This window comes from Eriocheir sinensis, unplaced genomic scaffold (assembly GCF_024679095.1).
Source record: "Eriocheir sinensis breed Jianghai 21 unplaced genomic scaffold, ASM2467909v1 Scaffold514, whole genome shotgun sequence".
Lineage (NCBI taxonomy): Eukaryota > Metazoa > Arthropoda > Malacostraca > Decapoda > Varunidae > Eriocheir > Eriocheir sinensis.
In genome coordinates, this window is record NW_026111848.1 from 237,501 (window position 1) to 260,000 (window position 22,500).

The window sequence follows — 22,500 nt, forward strand, 5'->3', positions numbered from 1 at the left end:
GAGATAGAGAGAGATGGTGAGAGGGGGAAGGATTGTGAGGGAGGGAAGGAGGAGGAAAATCTTGCGGTAGGGAGAGAACTCTTTTCCTTCTTCCCTCCCTCCCTCTCTTTTCCCCTCCCCTCTCTCTCTTTCTCTCTCTCTCCCTCCTTCCGTCTCTCTCCCCCTCCCTCCTTCCTCCTTCGCTCGCTCTCCTTCCTCCTCCGGATGTCTCTCTCTCTCTCTCTCTCTCTCTCTCTCTCTCTCTCTCTCTCTCTCTCTCTCTCTCTCTCTCTCTCTCTCTCTCTCTCTCTCTCTCTCTCTCTCTCTCTCTCTCTCTCTCTCTCTCCAGTAAAATGATGAATTACTTAAAATTACATAAAAAATAACAATGGAGATAAAAAAATACTCTCTCTCTCTCTCTCTCTCTCTCTCTCTCTCTCTCTCTCTCTCTCTCTCTCTCTCTCTCTCTCTCTCTCTCTCTCTCTCTCTCTCTCTCTCTCTCTCTCTCTTTTTCTCCAGTAAAATGATGAATTACTTAAAATTACATAAAAATAACAATGGATATAAAAATACTCTCTCTCTCTCTCTCTCTCTCTCTCTCTCTCTCTCTCTCTCTCTCTCTCTCTCTCTCTCTCTCTCTCTCTCTCTCTCTCTCTCTCTCTCTCTCTCTCTCTCTCTCTCTCTCTCTCTCTCTCTCTCTCTCTCTCTCTCTCTCTCTTCCTTTTCAGTATTTTTTCGTTTCTTTGTTTTCCTCCTTTATTTCTTCTTTATTTCTTTTGTCGTTTTTTCTTCCTTTTTCTTCTTCCTTTTCTTCTTTTTCATTTTCTTCATTTTCTTCCTCTATCTTTTTTCTTGCTTTCTCATGCTCTCTCTCTCTCTCTCTCTCTCTCTCTCTCTCTCTCTCTCTCTCTCTCTCTCTCTCTCTCTCTCTCTCTCTCTCTCTCTCTCTCTCTCTCTCTCTCTCTCTCTCTCTCTCTCTCTCACCCCATTAGCCATCTCTTCACCACCTGTTAAGAGGACACCTGTCATGCTCTCTCTCTCTCTCTCTCTCTCTCTCTCTCTCTCTCTCTATCTCTCTCTCTCTCTCTCTCTCTCTCTCTCTCTCTCTCTCTCTCTCTCTCTCTCTCTCTCTCTCTCTCTCTCTCTCTCTCTCTCTCTCTCTCTCTCTCTCTCTCTCTCTCTCTCTTCCTTCTACTCTTTTCTTCGTTCTTTCTCTTTCTCTTTCTTTTTCTTTGTTCTCTCCTCTCTCTCTTTCTCTTTTCTTCTCTTTACTCACTGTCTTTATCTCATTCCTTCCCTCCTTCCCCCATTTATTCCCTGGTTCCCTTCCTCCTTCATTCACAACTTCTTTTCCTCTTCCTCCTCCTCCTCCTTTCCCTTACACATTCCCTCCCTCATTAAATTTTCCTCCATTCTTCTTCCTCTTCCCTTCCCCCCTCTCGTCTTCCCTCTCTCTCTTTCTCCCTTCATTCTCTCTCTCTTCTTTCTTTTCTTTCCATCCTTATCTTTCGATCTGATCTTTCGCTTTGATTAATTTTCTTCTTTTCTTATCTTTAACTTTTTTATTTCTTTCCTTCTTCCTTTCCCTCTCTGTTTTTCCCTCCCCTCTATTCCTTTCTTTCTTTCTATCCTGTTCCTTCTCTTTCCTTCCTTATCGTTTCTTTCTTTCATTTCTCTTTTTTATCTTTTGTTCCTTCTCTTCCTTCCTTTCTCATCTGCCTTCGTGTTCTTTTTTCTTCTTCCTTCCCTTCTCTCCTTCCCCTCCTTCCTTCCTTTCTTCCTTTATTAATTTCTTTCTTTTTTCTTTCTTCTTTCTTTCTTTCTAACTTCCTTCCTTTCTTTCTCTCCTATTCCTTATTTTTTTTCTTTCCTCTCCTTCTCTTCTCCTTTCCTTTCTCTCCTTTTCCTCCATTCCTTTCTCTCCCTTCTTCACATTCCTTCCTAACCTCCTACCCTCGTTTTTTCTTTCCTTCCTTCCTCTTCTCTCTTTCTCTCTTCCTTTCCTCCTTCCCTCCCTTCTCTCTCCCTCTCCCCTCTCTCTTTCCCTTCTTATGCATTCCTCCCCTTACCCTCCCTCCCTCTCCTTTTACCTCCCTTTCTCTCCCTCACTTATGAATTCCTCCAATGCTTCCTCTCCTCTTTTTTTCTTTTCTTCTCTCCATTTTAATTTCTCCTCCTCTTCTTCTTCTTCCTCCTCCTCCTCCTCGTAATCTCCCTCTTTCTTGCTTTCTTTTACGTCTTTTGTTTCCTATCTTCCATATCTTTATTATTTTCTTTCTTAGTCTCTCTGTTTTTTCCACTTTTCTCTTTTTCTCTCTTTCAATCTCCCTTCTCCCTTCCTTCCTTCCTTCCTTTCTTCCTTCTGTATATTTATTTTCTCTCTTCTTCTTTCTTCCATGCTGTTTTTATGCCTCTCTTCCTTTCCCTCTTTCTATCATTTCCTTATCCTTTATTTATTTCCTTCCCTTCTCCCTTTCTCTCCTTCCCTTCCTCCTTCCATGATTTTTATTCCTCCCTTCCTTCCCTTCCTTCCATCCTTTCGTTTTCTTCCTTCTTCCCCTCCCTTCGTCTTTCTCTAACTTCTTTCCTTCCCTTTTTATCTATTTCCTCGTTTTTTCTCCTTTTTTTCCCTCCCTTCTTCCTGTCCTTGCATGTCTTTTCCCTCCCACTCTTTCTCTTTCTTCCATACCTCTCTACGTCTTTCTCTCCCTCTATTCTTCCCTCCCTTCCTTCTCACATCTACTTCTTCATTCCCTTTCTTCCCTTCTTTATCTCCATTTCATTTTCTCTCCCTTTTTCTTCTTCTTCCTTTTTTATCTCCTTATTTTCCTCCCATTATGACTCTTTCCTCCCTTCCTTTCCTACCTTCATTTTCCTTCCTGCTTTTCTTTTCTTATTTCATTGTTTATTTTCGTTATTTCTTTTCACAACATGTCACCATAATTTTTCCTTTTCTTTAATATTTCTTCATTTTTTTATTTTCCCTTCATATTCGACCTTTCCTTTTTTTTCCTCTTTTTTTTTTTCATCTACGTACAATCTCTCTTCCTTCTCTCTCCCTCCTCCCTTTCCTTCCTTCTCTCCCTCTCTTTGCCCTTCTATTCCCATTCTCTCCCTTCCCTCCCTTTTTTTTAATCGTTTTATTCTCTTCCTTTCCCTCTTACGCTCCCTCCATCCCTTCCTTTCCCTTTCCATCCTCTTCCTCCCTTCCTTCTTCCCCTCTCTCTCTTCCCTCTTCTCCCCCTCATTTTTTTCTTTCCCTCTTTCCCTCCCTCGCAGCCCCTCTCTTCATCTTTCTTTTCTTCCCTCTCTCCCTCCCTCGCAGTCCCTTTCTTTTCTTCCCTCTCCCTTCCCTCTTCCTCTCCCTTCCTCCTCCTTCTCCTCCACCTTTCCTTCCCTCCCAGCCCTTCTTCGTCCTTCACTCCTCGACCCTGGTTTAAATAACACGCTGCAGGTCGTGAGGCAGGTGATCTCAGGCTTTGTTTACTTCCTCAGCCACGATGGGGAGGAGGGTTGCTAGTGGTGGTGGTGGTGGTGGTGCAGTGTTTGGAAGTGGTGGTGGGGAGAGGATTCTTTGGTGGTGGTGGTTGTGAAGAATGGTTGGAATAGAAGTGGTGTTGAGGTGGTGGTGGAGAATAATGGTGAGTGATTGCAGTGATTGTGGTTGCCACCCCGGTGTTGTTGTTGATCCCAGTGGTGTTGAGGTTGTGGTGGTGGTGGAGGTGGTGATTTAAGTGATTGACAGGTTGCAGTGTTGTTGTTGTTGATCCAGTGGTGTTGTTGAAGATTGGTGGTGGGGGTGGGGGGGGTGGTGGAGGTGTTGTTTCGGTGATTGGAAATGATTTTGGGAGGAGGTGGAGTGATTTTTGGCAGTGAGAAATGTGGTGAGTGGTGGTGATGGTGGTGGTTTTTTAGCCTGATTGGTCACATTGTTCTCTCTCTCTCTCTCTCTCTCTCTCTCTCTCTCTCTCTCTCTCTCTCTCTCTCTCTCTCTCTCTCTCTCTCTCTCTCTCTCTCTCTCTCTCTCTCTCTCTCTCTCTCTCTCTCTCTCTCTCTCTCTCTCTCTCTCTCTCTCTCTCTCTCTCTCTCTCTCTCTCTCTCTCTCTCTCTCTCTCGTATTATGACTAACTACTTTCTCTTTTAACTTTTTATCTTTTCGTCTCTTGATAATTTCCTTTTCTCTATCTTCATTTTTTGTTCCTTTTTCCCTAATTTTTCTTTTCTTCTTTCCTTTTTTCTTTCTTTTCTTACTTATGATGATTGGCTTGCTGTTTTTCTTTTCTTTTTGTTTTCCTTCCCTTTCACTTTTATTTCCTTCCTTCCTTTTCCTTCCTCTCCTTTCCTTGTATTCCTTTGCCTTTCCTTCCCTTCCTTTCCTTTTCGCTTTCCTTCCTTCCCTTCCCTTCCTTTCCTTTCCTTCCTTCCTTTTCCTTCCTTCCTTTCCTTTCCGTTCCTTTCCTTCTGATTCCTTTGCCTTTCTTCCCTTTCTTCCTTCCTTCCTTCCTTCCCTTTCTTTCCTTTCCTTTCCTTCCTTCCCTTCCTTTCGCCTCTTTCCTTCCTCTCTCTCCTTCCTTTTCCTTCCTTCCTTTCCTTTCCGTTCCTTTCCTTCGATTCCTTTCGCCTTTCTTTTTCCCCTTCCTTCCCTTTCTTTTTCTTCCCTTCCCTTCCCTTTTCTTTCTTTCCTTCGCTTCTTTTGAACTTATTTTTCCATTTCTACTTCGTTCTCTTCCTTTTCCTCCTTTATTTCTTTTTCTATCTACCTTTTTCAATTGTTTTTCTTACTTTTCTTCATCTTGCACCACTTTCCTCATTTCTTCCTCCTTCTTTTTCCTTTTTCTTAAATTCTTCCTTCATCCTCTCCTTCATTGTGTTCTTTCATGTTCATTCCTTCCATCTCACATTATTTTATTCCCCTTCTTCCTCCTCATCGTTTTGCCCTTGTTTCCTTCCCTACCTCTATACTTTCTTCCTCCTCCCCTCCCTTTCTTTTCCTCCATTTATCATTTCCCTCCTCCCTTACCTCCCTCCCACCCATTCCTTCTCTCGATCTCTTCCTCTCACATTTATTTCCTCTTATTTGTTTATCCTACTTCCCTCCCTTTCATCCCGTTTTTTCTCCCTCCTTCCCTCCCTTCCTCTCCCTTCATGTTTCACCTTTCTCTCCTTGCCTTCCTTCATCCCTCTTCTCTCTTCTCTCTCCTTCGCGCTTACCTTCTCCCCCCCCTCTCTGTTTATACCCTCTATTTTCTCTTCACACACCATAAGAGACATAAGAGTCTGCTAGTCACTACAGACATGACTTTAAGCCCTATTCCATCCATACTTCCTTTGAATCTGAATAACCTGTCAATTTAAACCCATTACACGTGTCCCCTCGGTTCTCTTACCATCAGGACCTTATTATTATCACCCCTATTAAAACCTTATTAATTACGAAAAACGAATAGCGCTCAAGCCAGACCAACCAGCGAAGAACATTTCCACATACATCAGAACAAAGGTTAAAACATAATATTGGTTCTTTTGACAGACGAGACCGGTCAGTGCTAACTAACCCAGAGACAGCAAGCAAACACGGCCATGATTCACCTAACAGTAAATTCGCGTTTTATGGTCACGGTCGATGGTTCTGGCATGCCTTTCACAAATGACAGTAATGGCAAAATAAGCTGTGAAAAGTTACTGAACAAACTCGACACGAACAAGACAGCAGGGACCCTAACACCATTATCTCCGCTGTCATTGAAGTAGCAAGCAACGAATACTTTGTCAGTCCTTCAAGGTAATGTTACGTCTTTTAGCAAGTGAAACCGTTGGTGAGGCCTCACCTGGAATGCGCGGTGCAGTTATGGTCCCTAATTACAAGGTGAACGAATTTGAGGTATGCAATACTTACGCGCTGACAACAATGATCATTTTAGGGTGGAACTAAAGAAGAGGAATTGCTGTATGGTATTGTAGACAGTAGCTAGTAGTAACAGTAATAGTAGTAGTAGTAGTCTAGGAACAGTAAGTAGCGACGGGCTTTTCAATATTGTTTTCTTTTTTACGCCTTTACTGTCTCCTCTGCTGTAAAATAAAGTAGTTGTAGTAATCTGGTAGTAGTAGTAGTTAGTGGTAGTAGTAATGAAAGTGAAAATAGTAGTAGTAGTAGTAGTAGTAGAGCTTTCAGAGTACCTCAACAAGTTCAGTGCAGTCACCAAGCTTCATTCTCTTGATCCAAACTAACCCGGGAACTTACGATAATGGTGGGTGAGCCTATTGAGCTTAAATGATGCAGCACTAGAAATTGACTGAAGCACTAAAGCAGGCAGTCTTCTAAAATGCCAAAAGACGTTCTGTTGCTTACTGCTCTTTCATGTTTCTCCGCCTCCTCCTCTCCTCCTCCTCCTCCTCCTCCTCTTTCTCCCACTTCTCTTATCCACAGAAGTTATATAATATTCTCCTTCTGTCTTCCTCCTCCTCCTCCCCTCCTCCTCTCCTCCTCCTCCTCCTCTTTCTCCCACTTCTCCTTATCCACTGAAGTGCATAGTATTCTCCTTCTGTCTTTCCTCCTCCTCCTCCTCCTCCTCCCTCCTCCTCCTCCTCCTCCTCCTCCTCCTCCTCCCCTCCCTCTTTCTCCCTTTCTCCGCTTGTCCACACTGAAAGTTGTGTAGTATTCTCTTTCTGTCTTTCCTCCTCCTGCTCCTCCTTCCCCTCCTCTCCTCCTCCTCCTCCTCCCTCCATCCCTTCTCCTCCTCCCACATTCCTCCTCCTCCTCCTCCTCCTCCTCCTCTCCTCCTCCTCCTCCCCTCCTCCTCTTTCTCTCCACGCCTCCTTATCCACTGAAATGCCAATATAGTATTACCTTCTGTACTTTCCTCCTCCTCCTCCTCCATCTCCTCCTCCTCCTCCTCCTCTCTCCTCCTTCTCCTCTCCTCCATTCCTCCTCCTCCTTCTCCACTCCTCCTCCTCCTCCTCTTTCTCCCCTGCTCTGCTTCATCCACTGAAATTATAGTATTCTCCTTCTGTTTTCTCTTCCTCCTCCTCCTCCTCCTTCTCCTCCTCCCATTCCTCCTCCTCTTTCCTCTCTCCTCCTCTTTCTCCCACTTCTCATATCCACCTGAAATTATATAATTATTCTCCTTCTGTCTTTCCTCCTCCTCCTCCTCCTCCTTCTCCTCCATTCCTCCTCCTCCTCCTCCTCCTCCTCCGCCTCTTTCTCCCACTTCTCCTTATCCACTGAAATTATATAGTATTCTCCTTCTGTCTTTCCTCCTCCTCCTCCTCCTCCTCCTCCTCCTCCTCCCCTATAAATCTTTCTCACTTCCTCGTTTTTTCTTCCAGTGTCTCAGTGTTTACATTTTTTCTCAAACTTTGATGAATGGATTGAAGGTAATTTTCTTTCCTTCCTTTTCTTTCTCCTTCCTCCTCCTGATTTATTTTCTTTCTAAATAAAAAACATCTTAAAACTAAAAGCGACAGCAACAACAACAACTACTACTACTACTACTACTACCTACCCCACCACCACCACCAATACCACCTTAAACTAATCACCAGTCATCAGGGCGCCATTTTCTTTTTGGCTTTGACACCTGTTTATCATTAGAACACTTACCTGGTCATTAGCAAGACAGGTGTGTGTGTGTGTGTGTGTGTGTGTGTGTGTTACCTAGTTGTGATTTACAGGAACAGGGCTATGGTCGTGCTTGTCCGTCTCTCCAACTACTTCCGTCTAATTTGGCCTTAAATGCGCTTATTGACGTAGCCTGTACCACTTTCCTCTCCAGACCATTCCAGACCCCCACACATCTCTGCGGGAAGCTGTTCTTCTTGATGTCTCTTCTACAAATTCCTTTTCCATTTCCATTTCCTCTTAAGTTTCTCTCTTCTCTTATCAAAAGGCCATCTCTATCCATTTTCTCTAGACCATTCATGACCCTATACACCGCTATTAAATCACCTCTTTCTCTTCTAATTTTCCATTTTAGGGAGGATCAGCCTCAGCAATCTTTCTTCATATAAGGCAGTTCGCTCAGACTAGGTGACATTTGTGTTGCTGCTCTCTGTAGAGTGTGTGTGTGTGTGTGTGTGTGTGTGTGTGTGAGTGTGAGTGTAAATCTGTTTCTCACAGTGTTAAAATTCTGTTAGGACACACACACACACACACACACACACACACACACACACACACACACACACACAAACACACAGAGTTCAGTGTTATTTCTTTATTTGTACTTTTTATCAAGAGTCTCTCTCTCTCGCTCTCTCGCTCTCTCTCTCTCTCTCTCTCTCTCTCTCTCTCTCTCTCCTCTCTCTCTCTCTCTCTCTCTCTCTCTCTCTCTCTCTCTCTCTCTCTCTCTCTCTCTCTCTCTCTCTCTCTCTCTCTCTCTCTCTCTCTCTCTCTCTCTCTCTCTCTCTCATTCCACAACTTAGCGTGACAGATCTCTCCTTCCCTCCATTACATACCACTAAAAACCCTCCTCCTCCTCCTCCTCCTCCTCCTCCTCCTCCTCCTCTGCGGAACTATGCTAAAGAACTATTGAATACTGCATAGTGGGCCTCTGCATGTGTGTGTGTGTGTGTGTGTGACAGCTGTGTGTGTGTGTGTGTGTGTGTGTGTGTCCGATAAAAACTTTGGCTCCAAACACACACACACACACACACACACACACACACACACACACACACACACACACTCAAGGAGGAACGCTTCGTGTGGTCATCCACTTAAAGTCTCCCAAGAACGCCTGTCCCTTCACCCCACCCACCTCTCTCTCTCTCTCTCTCTCTCTCTCTCTCTCTCTCTCTCTCTCTCTCTCTCTCTCTCTCTCTCTCTCTCTCTCTCTCTCTCTCTCTCTCTCTCTCTCTCTCTCTCTCTCTCTCTCTCTCTCTCTCTCTCTCTCTCTCTCTCTCTCTCTCTCTCTCTCTCTCTCTCTCTCTCTCTCTCTCTCTCTCTCTCTCTCTCTCTCTCTCTCTCTCTCTCTCTCTCTCTCTCTCTCTCTCTCTCTCTCTCTCTCTCTCTCTCTCTCTCTCTCTCTCTCTCTCTCTCTCTCTCTCTCTCTCTCTCTCTCTCTCTCTCTCTCTCTCTCTCTCTCTCTCTCTCTCTCTCTCTCTCTCTCTCTCTCCCTCTCTCTCTCTCTCTCTCTCTCTCTCTCCTTTCTCTCTCTCTCTCTCTCTCTCTCTCTCTCTCTCTCTCTCTCTCTCTCTCTCTCCCTCTCTCTCTCTCTCTCTCTGCCTGTCTCTCCAGAAATACATCTCGACTGTCTATTCCCCTCTCTCTCTCTCTCTCTCTCTCTCTCTCTCTCTCTCTCTCTCTCTCTCTCTCTCTCTCTCTCTCTCTCTCTCTCTCTCTCTCTCTCTCTCTCTCTCTCTCTCTCTCTCTCTCTCTCTCTCTCTCTCTCTCTCTCTCATACACACAAGAGCTACACTTACACATTCCCACAAGTCACCTTAAGTGTATTCATGTATTATTCCTGTGTGTGTGTGTGTGTGTGTGTGTGTGTGTGTGTGTGTGTGTGTTTACGGGCATATTCAAGTGTTTTTTTTATATATCTCTTCATCCATCTGTTTATTTATCTATATATCAATCTAATAATAACAATGATAATAATAATAATAATAATAATAATAATAATAATAATAATAATAATAATAATAATAATAATAATAATAATAATAATAATAATAACAACTAACAACAATTAAAAAAGAAAACCTCAATATTATGAACACAAAAGAAGAGAGGAGGAGAAAGGAGAAGAAGAGAAGGAGGAGATGAAGAGAAGAGGGAAGAAGGAAGAAGAGGAGGAGATAAAGAGTAGTAGGAAAGGAGGTAAGGAAAGAGAATAAGAGGAAGAGAAGAAAGAAGAGAGGAAGAAGAGAAAAAAAAATAAAAAGGGATAAACAGAAATATAGAGAGAGATTAAGGAGGCGGAGGGGAACATAAAGAAAAGAAGAAAGGAGAAAAAGAAGGAAAAAGATGGAAACTATGAAAAAAGGGATGTAGAAAAAATACAATAAATGGAAAATATAGGAGGAAGGGAAGACAAAGGAAAATAAAGGAGAAAAAAAAGGAAAATTGAAAAGAAATGAAAGGAAAAGGGAGAGGAGGAATTGAAGAAAGGGAAGAAGACGGAGAAGATATCAGGGAGATGAAGAGGGTAGAGAAAGGAAAAGGAAAAGGGAAAGTATGGAAGAGAAAAGGAAAGGGAAGGGAGAAAGGAGAGGAAAAGGTTAGAAGATGGAAGGAAAGAAGAAGGGAAAGAGAAACAAAACGATAGGTGGAGAAGATGGAGGAAAAGGAAAGAGAAAGTGGAAGAAAGGAAAGAGAAAGGAAACGATGGGTGGAGAGATAGAAGAAAGGGAGAGAGGAAGAAGGGAGAGGGGTAGAAAAAGACAGGAGAAGAAGGAAGAAAGGAAAAGGAAATGATAAAAAAGGAAAGAATGAAGATGGAGAAACAAAGAGAGGAAACAAAGAATAAGAATGTAAATAAATAAAGAAAATAAAGAATGAACTGTGGAAGGCGGAGGAGGAGGAGGAGGAGGAGGAGGAAAAAAAAGGAGGTAAACATAGAAAGATAATGAATGAGAGAGGAAGAGGAGGAAGAAGAAGGAAGAATAGAGAGGATAAGAAAGGAGAAAGAAATCGAAGGAAGAGGTGATGGAATGAATAAATAAATAAAGAGCAGGAAGGAGAGGAAGAAAGGGAAGAGTAGGAGGAGGAAGGAAGAGGAGGAGGGGGAGAGAGAGGAAGAGGAGGAGGGGAGGGAGGAGAGAGGAAGAAAGGAAGAAAAAAGTAGGTCAAAAAAGAGATATTGTCAGTGGGTCGCAAGGTACGTGTGTGCGTGTGTGTGTGTGTGTGTGTGTGTGTGTGTGTGTGTATGTGTGTGTGTGTGTGTGTGTGTACGTTTTTTTTTCCCACGTGGGTACGTTCATGTCTGTATAAATTATGTATATATGTATGCAAGTTTTTTTTTTTTGTGTGTGTGTGTGTGCTTGTGTTTGGTTATTCCTTTGTGTGTGTGTGTGTGTGTGTGTGTGTGTGTGTGTGTGTGTGTGTGTGTGTGTGTGTGTGTTTGCTTATTCCTTTGTGTGTGTGTGTGTGTGTGTGTGTGTGTGTAATATTATGATCAGTCTGTGTTTTCTTTATATCAGTGTCTGTATGTCTGTCTGTCTGGTGTTTGTCCGTCTGTGTTTGTGTTTGCATACGTCTGTGTCTGTCTGTCTGCTTGTTCGTCTGTTTATCTCTGTTTTCTTATGTCTTTGTTTGTCTTTTCCTCTGTGTCTGTCTATGTCTGTTTCTGCTTTCCTGTTTGTCTGTTTTTCTCTGTGTCCGTCTTCGTCTGTGTGTGCCTGCCTCTGTTTTTCTCTTTCTCCCTGTCTGTCTGTGTGTCCGTGAGTGATGTCTCCGTGTGTCGATATTTCTGCGTTTCTTCGGGCTTCGGTTGGTGCAATGTTTTCTGTTATGCTCACGTGTTTTCTTTTTGTTTTGTTTTTTTCGTGCGTGTGTGGCTGATGGAAGAGCTTCGTGCCTTGCTCGTTTGTTACAGTTGCGTCACTGACTTCCCCAATAGCTTTCTCTCTCTCTCTCTCTCTCTCTCTCTCTCTCTCTCTCTCTCTCTCGTCCCTCCCTCCCTCCCTCCCTCTCCCGCCCCCCCCCCCTCACCTTGGTCAGCAGGGAGATCATCTGGGTCCTGTCCGGCGCGTGCCTGGCGGGGGCCGCGGCGGGGGCAGGGGCCGCGGGGGGCGGTGTGAGGGGCGGCGCCAGGCTGGCCTCTTCCTCGCGCAGGATGCGGGCGATGCGCTCCCTGCGGCGGATGTTGGCCATGACCTGGTGCTCCAGCACGCGGCGCGGCACGTGTTCCCGCACGTGGTAGCCGCGGTTGCGGATCAGGTTGTCGAGGTTGTCCTGCGCCAGGCACACGCCCTCCTCGCCCTCGCCGCCCTCGCCCTCGCCGCCCTCGCCACCTCCCTCCACTCCCACCTCGGCCTCAGCCTCGCCGCCCTCACCCTCCAGGGCAAGCGTCACCGTGGCCACGCCTTCGCCCCCGCCGCCGCCGCCGCTGCCGCCGCCGCCGCCGGGCGTCGCCGTTTCCCCCGAGGTGGAGGAGTGGGCGTCGTACTTGTCGTGGGGGGCGTGGTGGCGGGGGTCGCCGCGCCGCGCCCACAGCCGCAGGAAGGCGTCCCTCATGCCCCGCCAGGCCGCGGCGTCCATGTCCCCGCTGGGCGGCGGGGGCCCCGGGCCAGGGCTACCACCGCCGCCACATGGGGCGGGGGGCGCCGCGCCCCCTCCAACCACCACCACGCACACTCATGCGGGGACACACATCGGGGGCACACACGGTCACTGACACACAGACACTCCCTGCGGCACAGTCACATGGCGGCCCCTCGGGGCGGGGCGCTGCGGGCTGGGCAGCGGGGCGGTCACGCGCTAGCGGCGGCGTGTGGGGGGGCGGGGGCGGCGGGCACCTGGCGGCTGCTGTTGCTGCTGCTGCTGCTGCTACTGCTGCTGCTGCTGGGGCTGCTGCTGCTGAGGCTGGGGCGGGCCAGGGCCATCTGCGGTACAGGGGGGGTTGGGGGGGCGTGAGTGTGTGTGTGTGAGAGAGAGAGAGAGAGAGAGAGAGAGAGAGAGAGAGAGAGAGAGAGAGAGAGAGAGAGAGAGAGAGAGAGAGAGAGAGAGAGAGAGAGAGAGAGAGAGAGAGAACTGGAAAATAACAATAATTGAAGTAGTCATCTCCATTACCGCGAGTGTTACGTTACTGAAGACACAAACTCCACCAGAGTAAAGCCGTCCCTCCCTAAGGCCCTGTGAACCATATAACGTCCTCCAACCCACACTCAGGGACTCCTACTGAACAGAATTAAAGCACAAGGCGAAACACAAGGCACACGGGAGGACACTTGGGCCCATATTATCAAACTTTTGGAAACCTTACTACATCTATATTTCAGTAGACTTGCAGAAGTTATAGGGGTTTCCATGGGTGGTTTCTTGACCCTGGCGGTAGTTTTTGGAGGCTTCTGCGTCGTGAGCGGGAAAAGCACTCACGACAGCCCGAAGTGTCTCCTCTGCGGCCTTGAAAAACGGTCGTAACAAGAACCCGAAACGTTAGATAATACGAGCCTTGGAACCGTATCTGCTTTGTGACCTTGAAAAACGGTCGTAACAAGAACCCGAAACGTTAGATAGTACGAGCCTTGGAACCGTATCTCCTTTGTGACCTTGAAAAACGGTCGTAACAAGAACCCGAAACGTTAGATAGTACGAGCCTTGGAACCGTATCTCCTTTGTGACCTTGAAAAACGGTCGTAACAAGATCCCGAAACGCTAGATAATACGAGTCTTGGTTAACATTTCGCCACCCAGGCACACACAGTTGACATGGCATTCATAGGAGTTGTGGGCCTTTCCAGGGGTAGTTTTTTGACCCTGGTGACACAAGGCTTCTGTACCATCAACTCTAAAAGACACCCATGAGAACGCATTTTACATCTTTTTTGGCCTTTAGAAATACTTGAAATGAGAGTTGGTAGCATCTAAGAAGAGAAGAGAAGAGAAGAGAAGAGAAGGGAAAGGTTTGAAAGGCGGGAAGAGATTGGAAGGGAAGGGCAGAGAAGAGGGAGGGAGGAAAGGGGAAGGTAGGGGAATGATGAGAGAGAGATTTACAAAGATTTACAAAGAAAATCAGACCACACAGACCCCATGGTTCAGACTAGGTGGTCTGTCCTTAAACCTAAGTGATTCTACAGTAATAAGATGGCTCGAAAACGTTGCATTTCTACTCTAGTTAATATTTAGTTCAATGAAGTGACGGTCGAGCTTGTTTTTAAAGGAGTCAATCGTGTTACATTGGACCACTGATGGTGGAAGCTTATTCCATTCTCGCACTACAACGTTGGTGAAGAAAAATTTGGTGCAGTCTGAATTTACTTGTCTACATTTGAGTTTTATGCCATTGTTCCTCGTTCGCAAAGTGTCATCGATCATAAACAATTTTGTTCTCTCTACATTCGTGAAACCATTAAGTATTTTAAAACATTCGATCAGTTTTCCTCGGAGGCGACGTTTCTCAAGAGAGAACATGTTAAGGGTGGAAAGCCTTTCTTCGTAAGGTTTGTTGCGCAAGGAAGAGATCATTTTTGTTGCCCGACGCTGAACACCTTCTAATTTAGCAATGTCCTTTGCATGGTGGGGAGACCAAAACTGTACCGCATATTCCAAGTGGGTTCTGACTAAACTATTGTAGAGCGGAAGTATTACATCTTTATTCTTGAATAAAAAGTTTCTTTTAATGAAGCCCAACATTCTGTTCGCTTTATTTGCTACATCGATACACTGATGTGAGAATTTGAGGTTTGACGCGATTTTGACCCCCAGGTCCTTAACGCATTGAACGCTTGTGAGTTTAACTCCGCCCATTTCGTAATCGAACTTCTTATTTCTTGTTCCAACTTGAAGGACCTGGCACTTGTATACGTTAAAGGGAATCTCCCATCTATCCGACCAACCTGAAATTTTGTGCAAATCCTCTTGAAGGCTTTGCCTGTCTTCGTCAGTGAGAACCGAGTTACCAATCTTTGTGTCGTCTGCAAATTTACTAATGCGATTATTGAGAGAGAGAGAGAGAGAGAGAGAGAGAGAGAGAGAGAGAGAGAGAGAGAGAGAGAGAGAGAGAGAGAGAGAGAGAGAGAGAGAGAGAGAGAGAGAGAGAGAGAGAGAGAGAGAGAGAGAGAGAGAGAGAGAGAGAGATAATGGGAAGGAAGAGTGAACATATTCTTAAACATATCGGGCTCCCACTACGCCTATTACCCACGATCACAGAGATTAGCCGGGTTTTCATGGGTAGTTTTCCCGTTCAAGATGCAGCCGTCCCATTAAACTATCACGAGGGTCACAAAACAGCCCTTGAAAACCCCAGCTGCTTCAACGAAAGGGTTTCCAAATATGCGAACTGAGGCGCCGATACGTTTTAAAGTACAGACTAAAGGATACCGACGTGACGCTCTCCAAGTCTTACGAGCGCGCACGGGACTCACACATTCCTACTTTCCCCTCGCGTAACTCAAACTTTGCGACTCGCTGTTTCTTCTTTACTGTGCTGCACTTTTGTCTTCTTGGGCGGACAGTTCGCGGGGAAAATAAGAAACCATGGATACTGAAACCGTGGATACTGAAACCGTGAAAAATACGCGAATACTGAAACCGTGAAATAACCGCGAATACTGAAACCGTGGATACTGAAACTGAAAAAAACGCGAATACTGAAACCGTGAAATAACCGCGAATACTGAAACCGTGGATACTGAAACTGAAAAAAACGCGAATACTGAAACCGTGAAATAACCGCGAATACTGAAACCGTGGATACTGAAACTGAAAAAAACGCGAATACTGAAACCGTGAAATAACCGCGAATACTGAAACCGTGGATACTGAAACCTCGAATACTAAAAACCGTGAAAAACCGCGAACATTGTAACCACGACAAATCAGAGTAAAGATTGATGTGTTAGTGATGTAAACAATAACAACAACAATCAATACAAGTAAACACACACACACACACACACACACACACACACACACACACACACACACACACACACACGCCACAACAGAGCTATCTAGGGACGCTTGGCAGTAACATTTCTCCTCCTCCTGACCACTACGAGAGAGAGAGAGAGAGAGAGAGAGAGAGAGAGAGAGAGAGAGAGAGAGAGAGAGAGAGAGAGAGAGAGAGAGAGAGAGAGAGAGAGAGAGAGAGAGAGAGAGAGAGAGAGAGAGAGAGAGAGAGAGAGAGAGAGAGAGAGAGAGTTTTGGTTGCCTTGTAAAAGAGAGGGAAATGCAGGGTACAGGCAAGGGTTATGATTCTCTCTCTCTCTCTCTCTCTCTCTCTGTATCTATCTTTCTTTCTTTCCTTCTTTCTTTCCTTTTTTCCTTCCTTCTTTCTTTCTTTATTTTTCATTTATGTGTTTATTTAGCGTTCTTTCTTTTTTTCTTTCTTTTTTCTTTCTTTCTTTTTTTTTCTTTCTTTCCTTCCCTTAATATACGACTACTACTACTACTACTACTACTACTATTACTACTACTACTACTACTACTACTACTACTACTAAAACCACCACCACCACCACCACCACTATCACTACCATCACCACCACGACCACCATCACCATCACTACCATCACCACCACCAGTGCTATAACATACAAATCTCCACCCAGCATCCTTTTTCCCCTCTCCCTCTCTCCCTCCCTCCCGGCTATTACTCTGGAAATTAGATCACGTTTGCCCTTCACCCTTACTGTGTTATATCGTAAATGGAGGGAAGGGAGGGGGAGGAGGAAGGTGGAAGAAGAAGGTGGAGGAAAAGAGTGGAAAACGAAAAGGTAGCAAAGAACTAGCAAGTGGAGGGAAGGAAAAGAGGAAGGGAAAACTGTGGAAGGTAGGGGGAAGGGAGGAAAAGGGAAGGGAAAAGGGGAGTGAGGAAAGGGGTGGATAACGAAATGGAATGAAAGGAATGGGAAGTGGAGGGAAGGGAAAGGAAGGGAAGGGGAGGGAAGGGAGGAACTGGAAGGGAACAGGAAGAGGAAAGGAGGAAAACGAAAAGAAATTAAAGGAATGGAGGTGTTAGGAGGGAAGGGAAGGGAAGGGAAGGGAAAGGAAAATGAGGAAAGGGAAGGGTTTGAAAGGAGGGAAAAGAATGGAAGGGAAGGGCAGAGAAGAGGGAGGGAGGAAAGGGGAAGGTAAAGAAATGATGAGAGAGAGAGAGAGAGAGAGAGAGAGAGAGAGAGAGAGAGAGAGAGAGAGAGAGAGAGAGAGAGAGAGAGAGAGAGAGAGAGAGAGAGAGAGAGAGAGAGAGAGAGAGAGAGAGAGAGAGAGAGAGAGAGAGAGAGAGAGAGAGAGAGAGAGAGAGAGAGATGATGAAGGGAACGGGGAGGAGCAAAGGAAGAAGGAAGATAATGGAGATATAGATGGTTGAAGGAGGAGGAGGAGGAGGAGGAGGAGGAGGAGGAGGAGGAGGGTGAAGGTGTGGATAGAAAAAAAAGAGAGGTAATCGTGATGTAATGAGATGGAGGGAAGGGAAGGCAGTGGAGGAGAAAGAAGGAGGAGGAAAGGGAAGGAAGAATAATGAGGAGGAAGGTAGAGTAAGAGGAGGAGGAGGAGGAAGTGGAGGAGAAAATTGAGAATAAAGACGCAAAAAAAAGAGATAAGGATAGTCGTGAAATAATTGGAGGAAGGAAGGAAGGAAGGAAGGAAGGAAGGAAGGAAGGAAGAAAGGAAGGACGGAAGGAAGGAAAGGATATAAGGTGTAAATAATGAAGGAAATGAAATACAGAGAGAGAGAGAGAGAGAGAGAGAGAGAGAGAGAGAGAGAGAGAGAGAGAGAGAGAGAGAGAGAGAGAGAGAGACGGAAGAGGTGGGACGTTGTAACCTCGCCTGTTCTCTTTACTACAACACTACATATCAATTAAAAAGTTAGGCTCATTTTAGCTCCCCCGAGAGGCGCGATTCCGTCATTAGCGAGCCCCAGGGAAGCGGAATCAAGACTGGCGGTGTGAAGCTAACAGATAGAAATAAAAGGCACGCTTAGGCTCGCTAGGGCATAGGGGTTCGCTGCTAATCATATCAGGTATAAGGTCTAGATCATTTTATTTCCCCAAGACACGCGATTCCGACATTAGCGAACCTCAAGGAAACGGAAGGAAGACAGGCGGTGTGAAGGTACCAGATCACGGAGGTATTGGAGGCACGCTTGGGTAATGGGAAGGAGGAGGAGATATGTGGTGAAGGAGGAGAAGGAAAGAAAGGGAGGGAGGTGAGGTGGAGGGGAGGAAGAGGAGGGTGAAGGAGAGGACAGAGGAGGGGAGAAAATGGGGAAAGAGGGGAAAGAGGAGAATGAATGAAAGAGAGGGACGAACAGGGGTAAAGAGATGGAGGAAGGGTAGGAAGGAAGGGGTGGGGAAGAAGAGGATGAAGAGGAGAGGATGAAGGGGGAAGGAAGAGGAGGGTGAAGGAGAGGACAGAGGAGGGGAGAAAAGGGGGAAAGAGGAGAATGAATGAAGGGGAGGGAGGAACAGTGTGGGGGGGGGGGAGAGGAGGAGGAAGGGGAGGAAGGAAGGGGGAGGGGAGAAGGAAAGAACGGGAACTAGGAAAGAAAGAAGGATGATAATGGAGATAGAGATGAAGGAGGAAGGAGGATTAGGAGGAGGATAAAGATGTGGATACGAAAGGAAAAAAATAAAGGTAATCATGATGTAACGAGATTAAGGGAAGTGGTTCTAGGCTTATTACTCATGCATGCAGGATCAAGACATGGATAATGGAGATATAGACGAAGGAAGGAGGAGGATTAGGAGGAGGGTAAAGATGTGGATACGAAAGCAAAAAACAAAGAAAGATAATCATGATGTAACGAGATTAAGGGAAGGATTTTTAGGCTTATTTACACGTACAGGATCAAGACGTGTATCAGCCCCTCAGTAAAGCTCCTTATAAGCAAATCAAAAGTCGATGTTCTCAGACCCTTTCACCTCTCATGTCCTATTTCCAAAGGTTAATGGGGTTTTCATGGGTGTTTTTCACGTTTAAGGTACAGAAGAGGGGTCAAACTACCACCAGGGTCATAAATGTACCTATGGAAATGCCCAATACCCCTTCAAAAACCCTGTCAAATTTTCCGTGGATCTTCAGTCAAACCACGATTTCCGCTGGTGTGGTTTTCATATTTCCGTGGTTTTCTGACGTGTCCACGATCTTCCAAAGCTACGGTAGATTTCACAGGACGACGGTATTACTCACCGTCATCATCAGCAGCAATAACAAGAAAGATATGAGAACCACGCCAGCGGAAATCGTGGTTTGACTGAGGATCCACGGAAAATTTGCCCAGTGTAATAGCCCCTTAAGCGGCGAAGCGTTTGAGAATATGGTGCAAAGGCTCTTGGTGCAACGTAGAACCCAAACATAGGCTGCCGTTGTAACATTGAAGCAGACGTAGCGCCGGATGGGTAAAGAAGAGCTCACAAGATGTTTACCACGTTCTGAACTTTACACGAGGACTCTTTACATCTCTATCAATCTGTCTATCTATCTATCTTTCATGACCAGCTACAAATACCTCATACCATAACAAGGACTTCCTAATACAAACAATAACAAGAATAAGTAACAAGTTTAAAGAGTGCACACAATATAAGTTTCAAGACTATCACGAATTCAAGGAGTCTATATACTTCCTTCTACGCTTTCATTTTTTCTTTAGTGTTTTCTTTAGTGTTTTAGGAAAGGTGATACTGCTCAGTTTTGGGAAGGCTGTGTTTGGGTTAGTCTTGTGTTTGGGAGGTTGGGTGTGGGGAGGGAAAGGAGAGGAGGGAGTGGGGAAAGAAAGGGAGAAGGAGGAGAAGGAAAGAAAGGGAGGGACAGGAGGAGGAGGGGAGGAAGAGGAGGGTGAAGGAGAGGACAGAGGAGGGGAGAAAAGGGGGAGAGAGGAGAATGAATGGAAGGGGAGGGAGAAACAGCGGGGGAAGAGGAGGAGGAAGGGGAGGAAGGAAGGGAGAAGGGGATGGCGAAGGATGGAAGAGGAGGGTGAAAAGAAGGAAGAGGAGGGTGAAAAAAAGGGGATGGAGAAAGGGAGATGAGGAGGAGGAGGAGGAGGAGGAGGAGAAGTTAAGAGGGAGAGAGAATTGAGGAGTGAGTTTAGGTTGGAATCTCTCTCTCTCTCTCTCTCTCTCTCTGTCTCTCTCTCTCTCTAAATTGTTCTGTTTTCAAGACAGTCGATTTATTCATGATTATTGCAAGGTGTGCCGTGCCAAGCTCTCTCTCTCTCTCATACAACGTCGCATTTTCTCACTTCCAATATTTTAGTTGTTCCGTTCTCTCTCTCTCTCTCTCTCTCAACACGTCATTCCATTGGATCGACTGGTTTATTGCCATTGGTGGTGGTGATGATTGTGGCGGTGATGGTGGTGATGAGGGTGGTGGTGGTGTTGAAGGTGATGGTGGAGGAGATTGCAAGTGATAGCATTGTTGTTCTTCATGTTGTTGTTGTTGTTGGTGGTGGTGGTGGTGGTGGTGGCGGTGGTGGTGATGGTGGTGGTGGAGGTGGTGGTGTGGTGGAGGTGGTGGTGAGGGAGAGAGAAGATTGCAAGCGTGATAATATTGTTGTTGTTGTTGTTGTTGTTGTTGGTGGTGGTGGTGGTGGTGGTGTTGTTGATGTTGGTGGTGGTGGTGGTAATAGTGGTGTTGATGGTGTTGATAAAATATAAAGTGGAACAAAGCGTAAATTGATTTGTCTAAACGAAAGAAAAACGAGGAGGAGGAGGAGGAGGAGGAAGAGGAGGAGGCGGAGGATTAGGAGGAGGAGGAGGATAAACAGAACGACACCGTAAACTAAAGACAGGAGGGGAGGAAGCAGAAAAAGAGGAGGAGGAGGAGGAGGAGGAGGAGGAGGAGGAGGAGGAGGAGGAGGAGAGGTTATAAAGAGTCACTTCAAAGAGAAAAGGTGATAAAGACAAAGAGAAGGAAGATGAGAGTAAAGAGAGAGAGAGAGAGAGAGAGAGAGAGAGAGAGAGAGAGAGAGACACTGCAAAATCCTGTCTTAGTCTCTCTCTCTCTCTCTCTCTCTCTCTCCATTCTTTTCTCCTTTCTCTCTCTCTCTCTCTCTCTCTCTCTCTCCATTCTCTCTCTCTCTCTCTCTCTCTCTCTCTCTCTCTCTCTCTCTCTCTCTCTCGATCAATACTTGGCATGTCGGGACGGCCACGTACACACACACACACACACACACACACACACACACACACACACACACACACACACACACACACACACACACACACACACACACACACACACACACACACACACACACACACACACACACAGTACTATTTAATACCTTTTTTTCAAATCTACACATGTACATACAAATACTGAGAGAGAGAGAGAGAGAGAGAGAGAGAGAGAGAGAGAGAGAGAGAGAGAGAGAGAGAGAGAGAGAGAGAGAGAGAGAGAGAGAGAGAGAGAGAGAGAGAGAGAGAGAGAATTCCTCCTTGGAGCCAAATGGGAAATTATTAGAAAAGTAAATTTTGCTGAATAAAACAGTTCAGCTCCTCTCTCTCTCTCTCTCTCTCTCCTCTGTGGTATATTCGTTGATCCTTACTGCTAAAGTTAGTATTCATTGCAAAAGAGAGAGAGAGAGAGAGAGAGAGAGAGTGAATGTGTATTTACTTTTAACCTCAATTCTTGAACGTTTTTAGGCGAAGACTTCTTCAGACTACTAAAGAGTTTACTTCATAATAATAACAATTATACTGATGATGATAATAATAATAATAATAATAATAATAATAATAATAATAATAATAATAATAATAATAATAATAATAATAAATTATGATAAAATGATGATGATGATAAGTGTTACAGCAAGGGAAACACTTACTACTACTACTATTACTACTCCTACTACTACTACTACTACTACTACTACTACTGCTACTACTACTACTATTACTACTGCAATCCCTCAAACTACCGTCCTATTGCTTTACTTTCTTGTCTATCTAAAGCTTTTGAATCAATCCTTAACCGAAGATTCAAAAGCACCTTTCCACTTCTGACCTTCTGTCAGTCGCCAGTATGGGTTCCGCAAGGGGCGTTCTACTGGTGATCTCCTTCTTAACTGACTCTTGGTCATTCTCTTAGCCGTTTCGGTGAAACTTTTGCTATTGCGCTGGACATATCAAAAGCTTTTGATAGGGTCTGGCACAAATCTTTGCTTTCTAAACTACCCTCCTACGGTTTCTATCCTTCTCTCTGTACCTTTATCTCCAGTTTCCTTTCTGACCGTTCTATTTCTGCCGTGGTAGACGGTCACTGTTCTTCCCCTAAATCTATTAACAGTGGTGTCCCACAGGGTTCTGTCCTATCTCCCTCTTTTCTGTTGTTCATTGATGATCTTCTTTCCAAAACGAACTGTCCTATCCACTCCTACGCCGATGATTCCACTCTGCATTATTCAACTTCTTTTTAATAGAAGACCCACCCTTCAGGAACTTAACGACTCAAGGCTGGAGCTGCAGAACGCTTAGCCTCAGACCTTACTCTTATTTCCGATTGGGGCAAGAAGAACCTGGTGTCCTTCAACGCCTCAAAACACAGTTTCTCCACCTATCCACTCGACACAATCTTCCAAACAACTATCCCTATTCTTTGACAACACCCAACTATCACCTTCCTCAACACTAAACATCCTCGGTCTATCCTTAACTCAAAATCTCAACTGGAAACTTCATATCTCATCTCTTACTAGATCAGCTTCCTCGAGGCTGGGCGTTCTGTACCGTCTCCAGTTCTTCTCCCCTGCACAGTTGCTGTCCATATACAGGGCCTTGTCCGCCCTCGTATGGGTATGCATCTCATGTGTGGGGGCTCCACTCACACAGCTCTTCTGGACAGAGTGGAGGCTAATGCTCTTCGTCTCATCAGCTCTCATCCTCAAACTGATAGTATTCTACCACTTAAATTAC

General features: G+C 45.4%; 1 protein-coding gene across 1 annotated transcript in view; it reads right to left on the minus strand.

Annotated features, from left to right (window-relative positions):
• LOC126992890 (uncharacterized) overlaps window positions 1–22,500 on the minus strand; it is a 67,052-nt gene that overhangs the window by 27,697 nt on the left and 16,855 nt on the right. Inside the window, exon 2 of the mRNA XM_050851721.1 lies at window positions 11,633–12,525. Within this exon, the coding sequence (XP_050707678.1) occupies window positions 11,633–12,181 (549 nt within the window). The 5' untranslated portion in view covers window positions 12,182–12,525. The remainder of the gene's footprint in view (window positions 1–11,632; window positions 12,526–22,500) is intronic.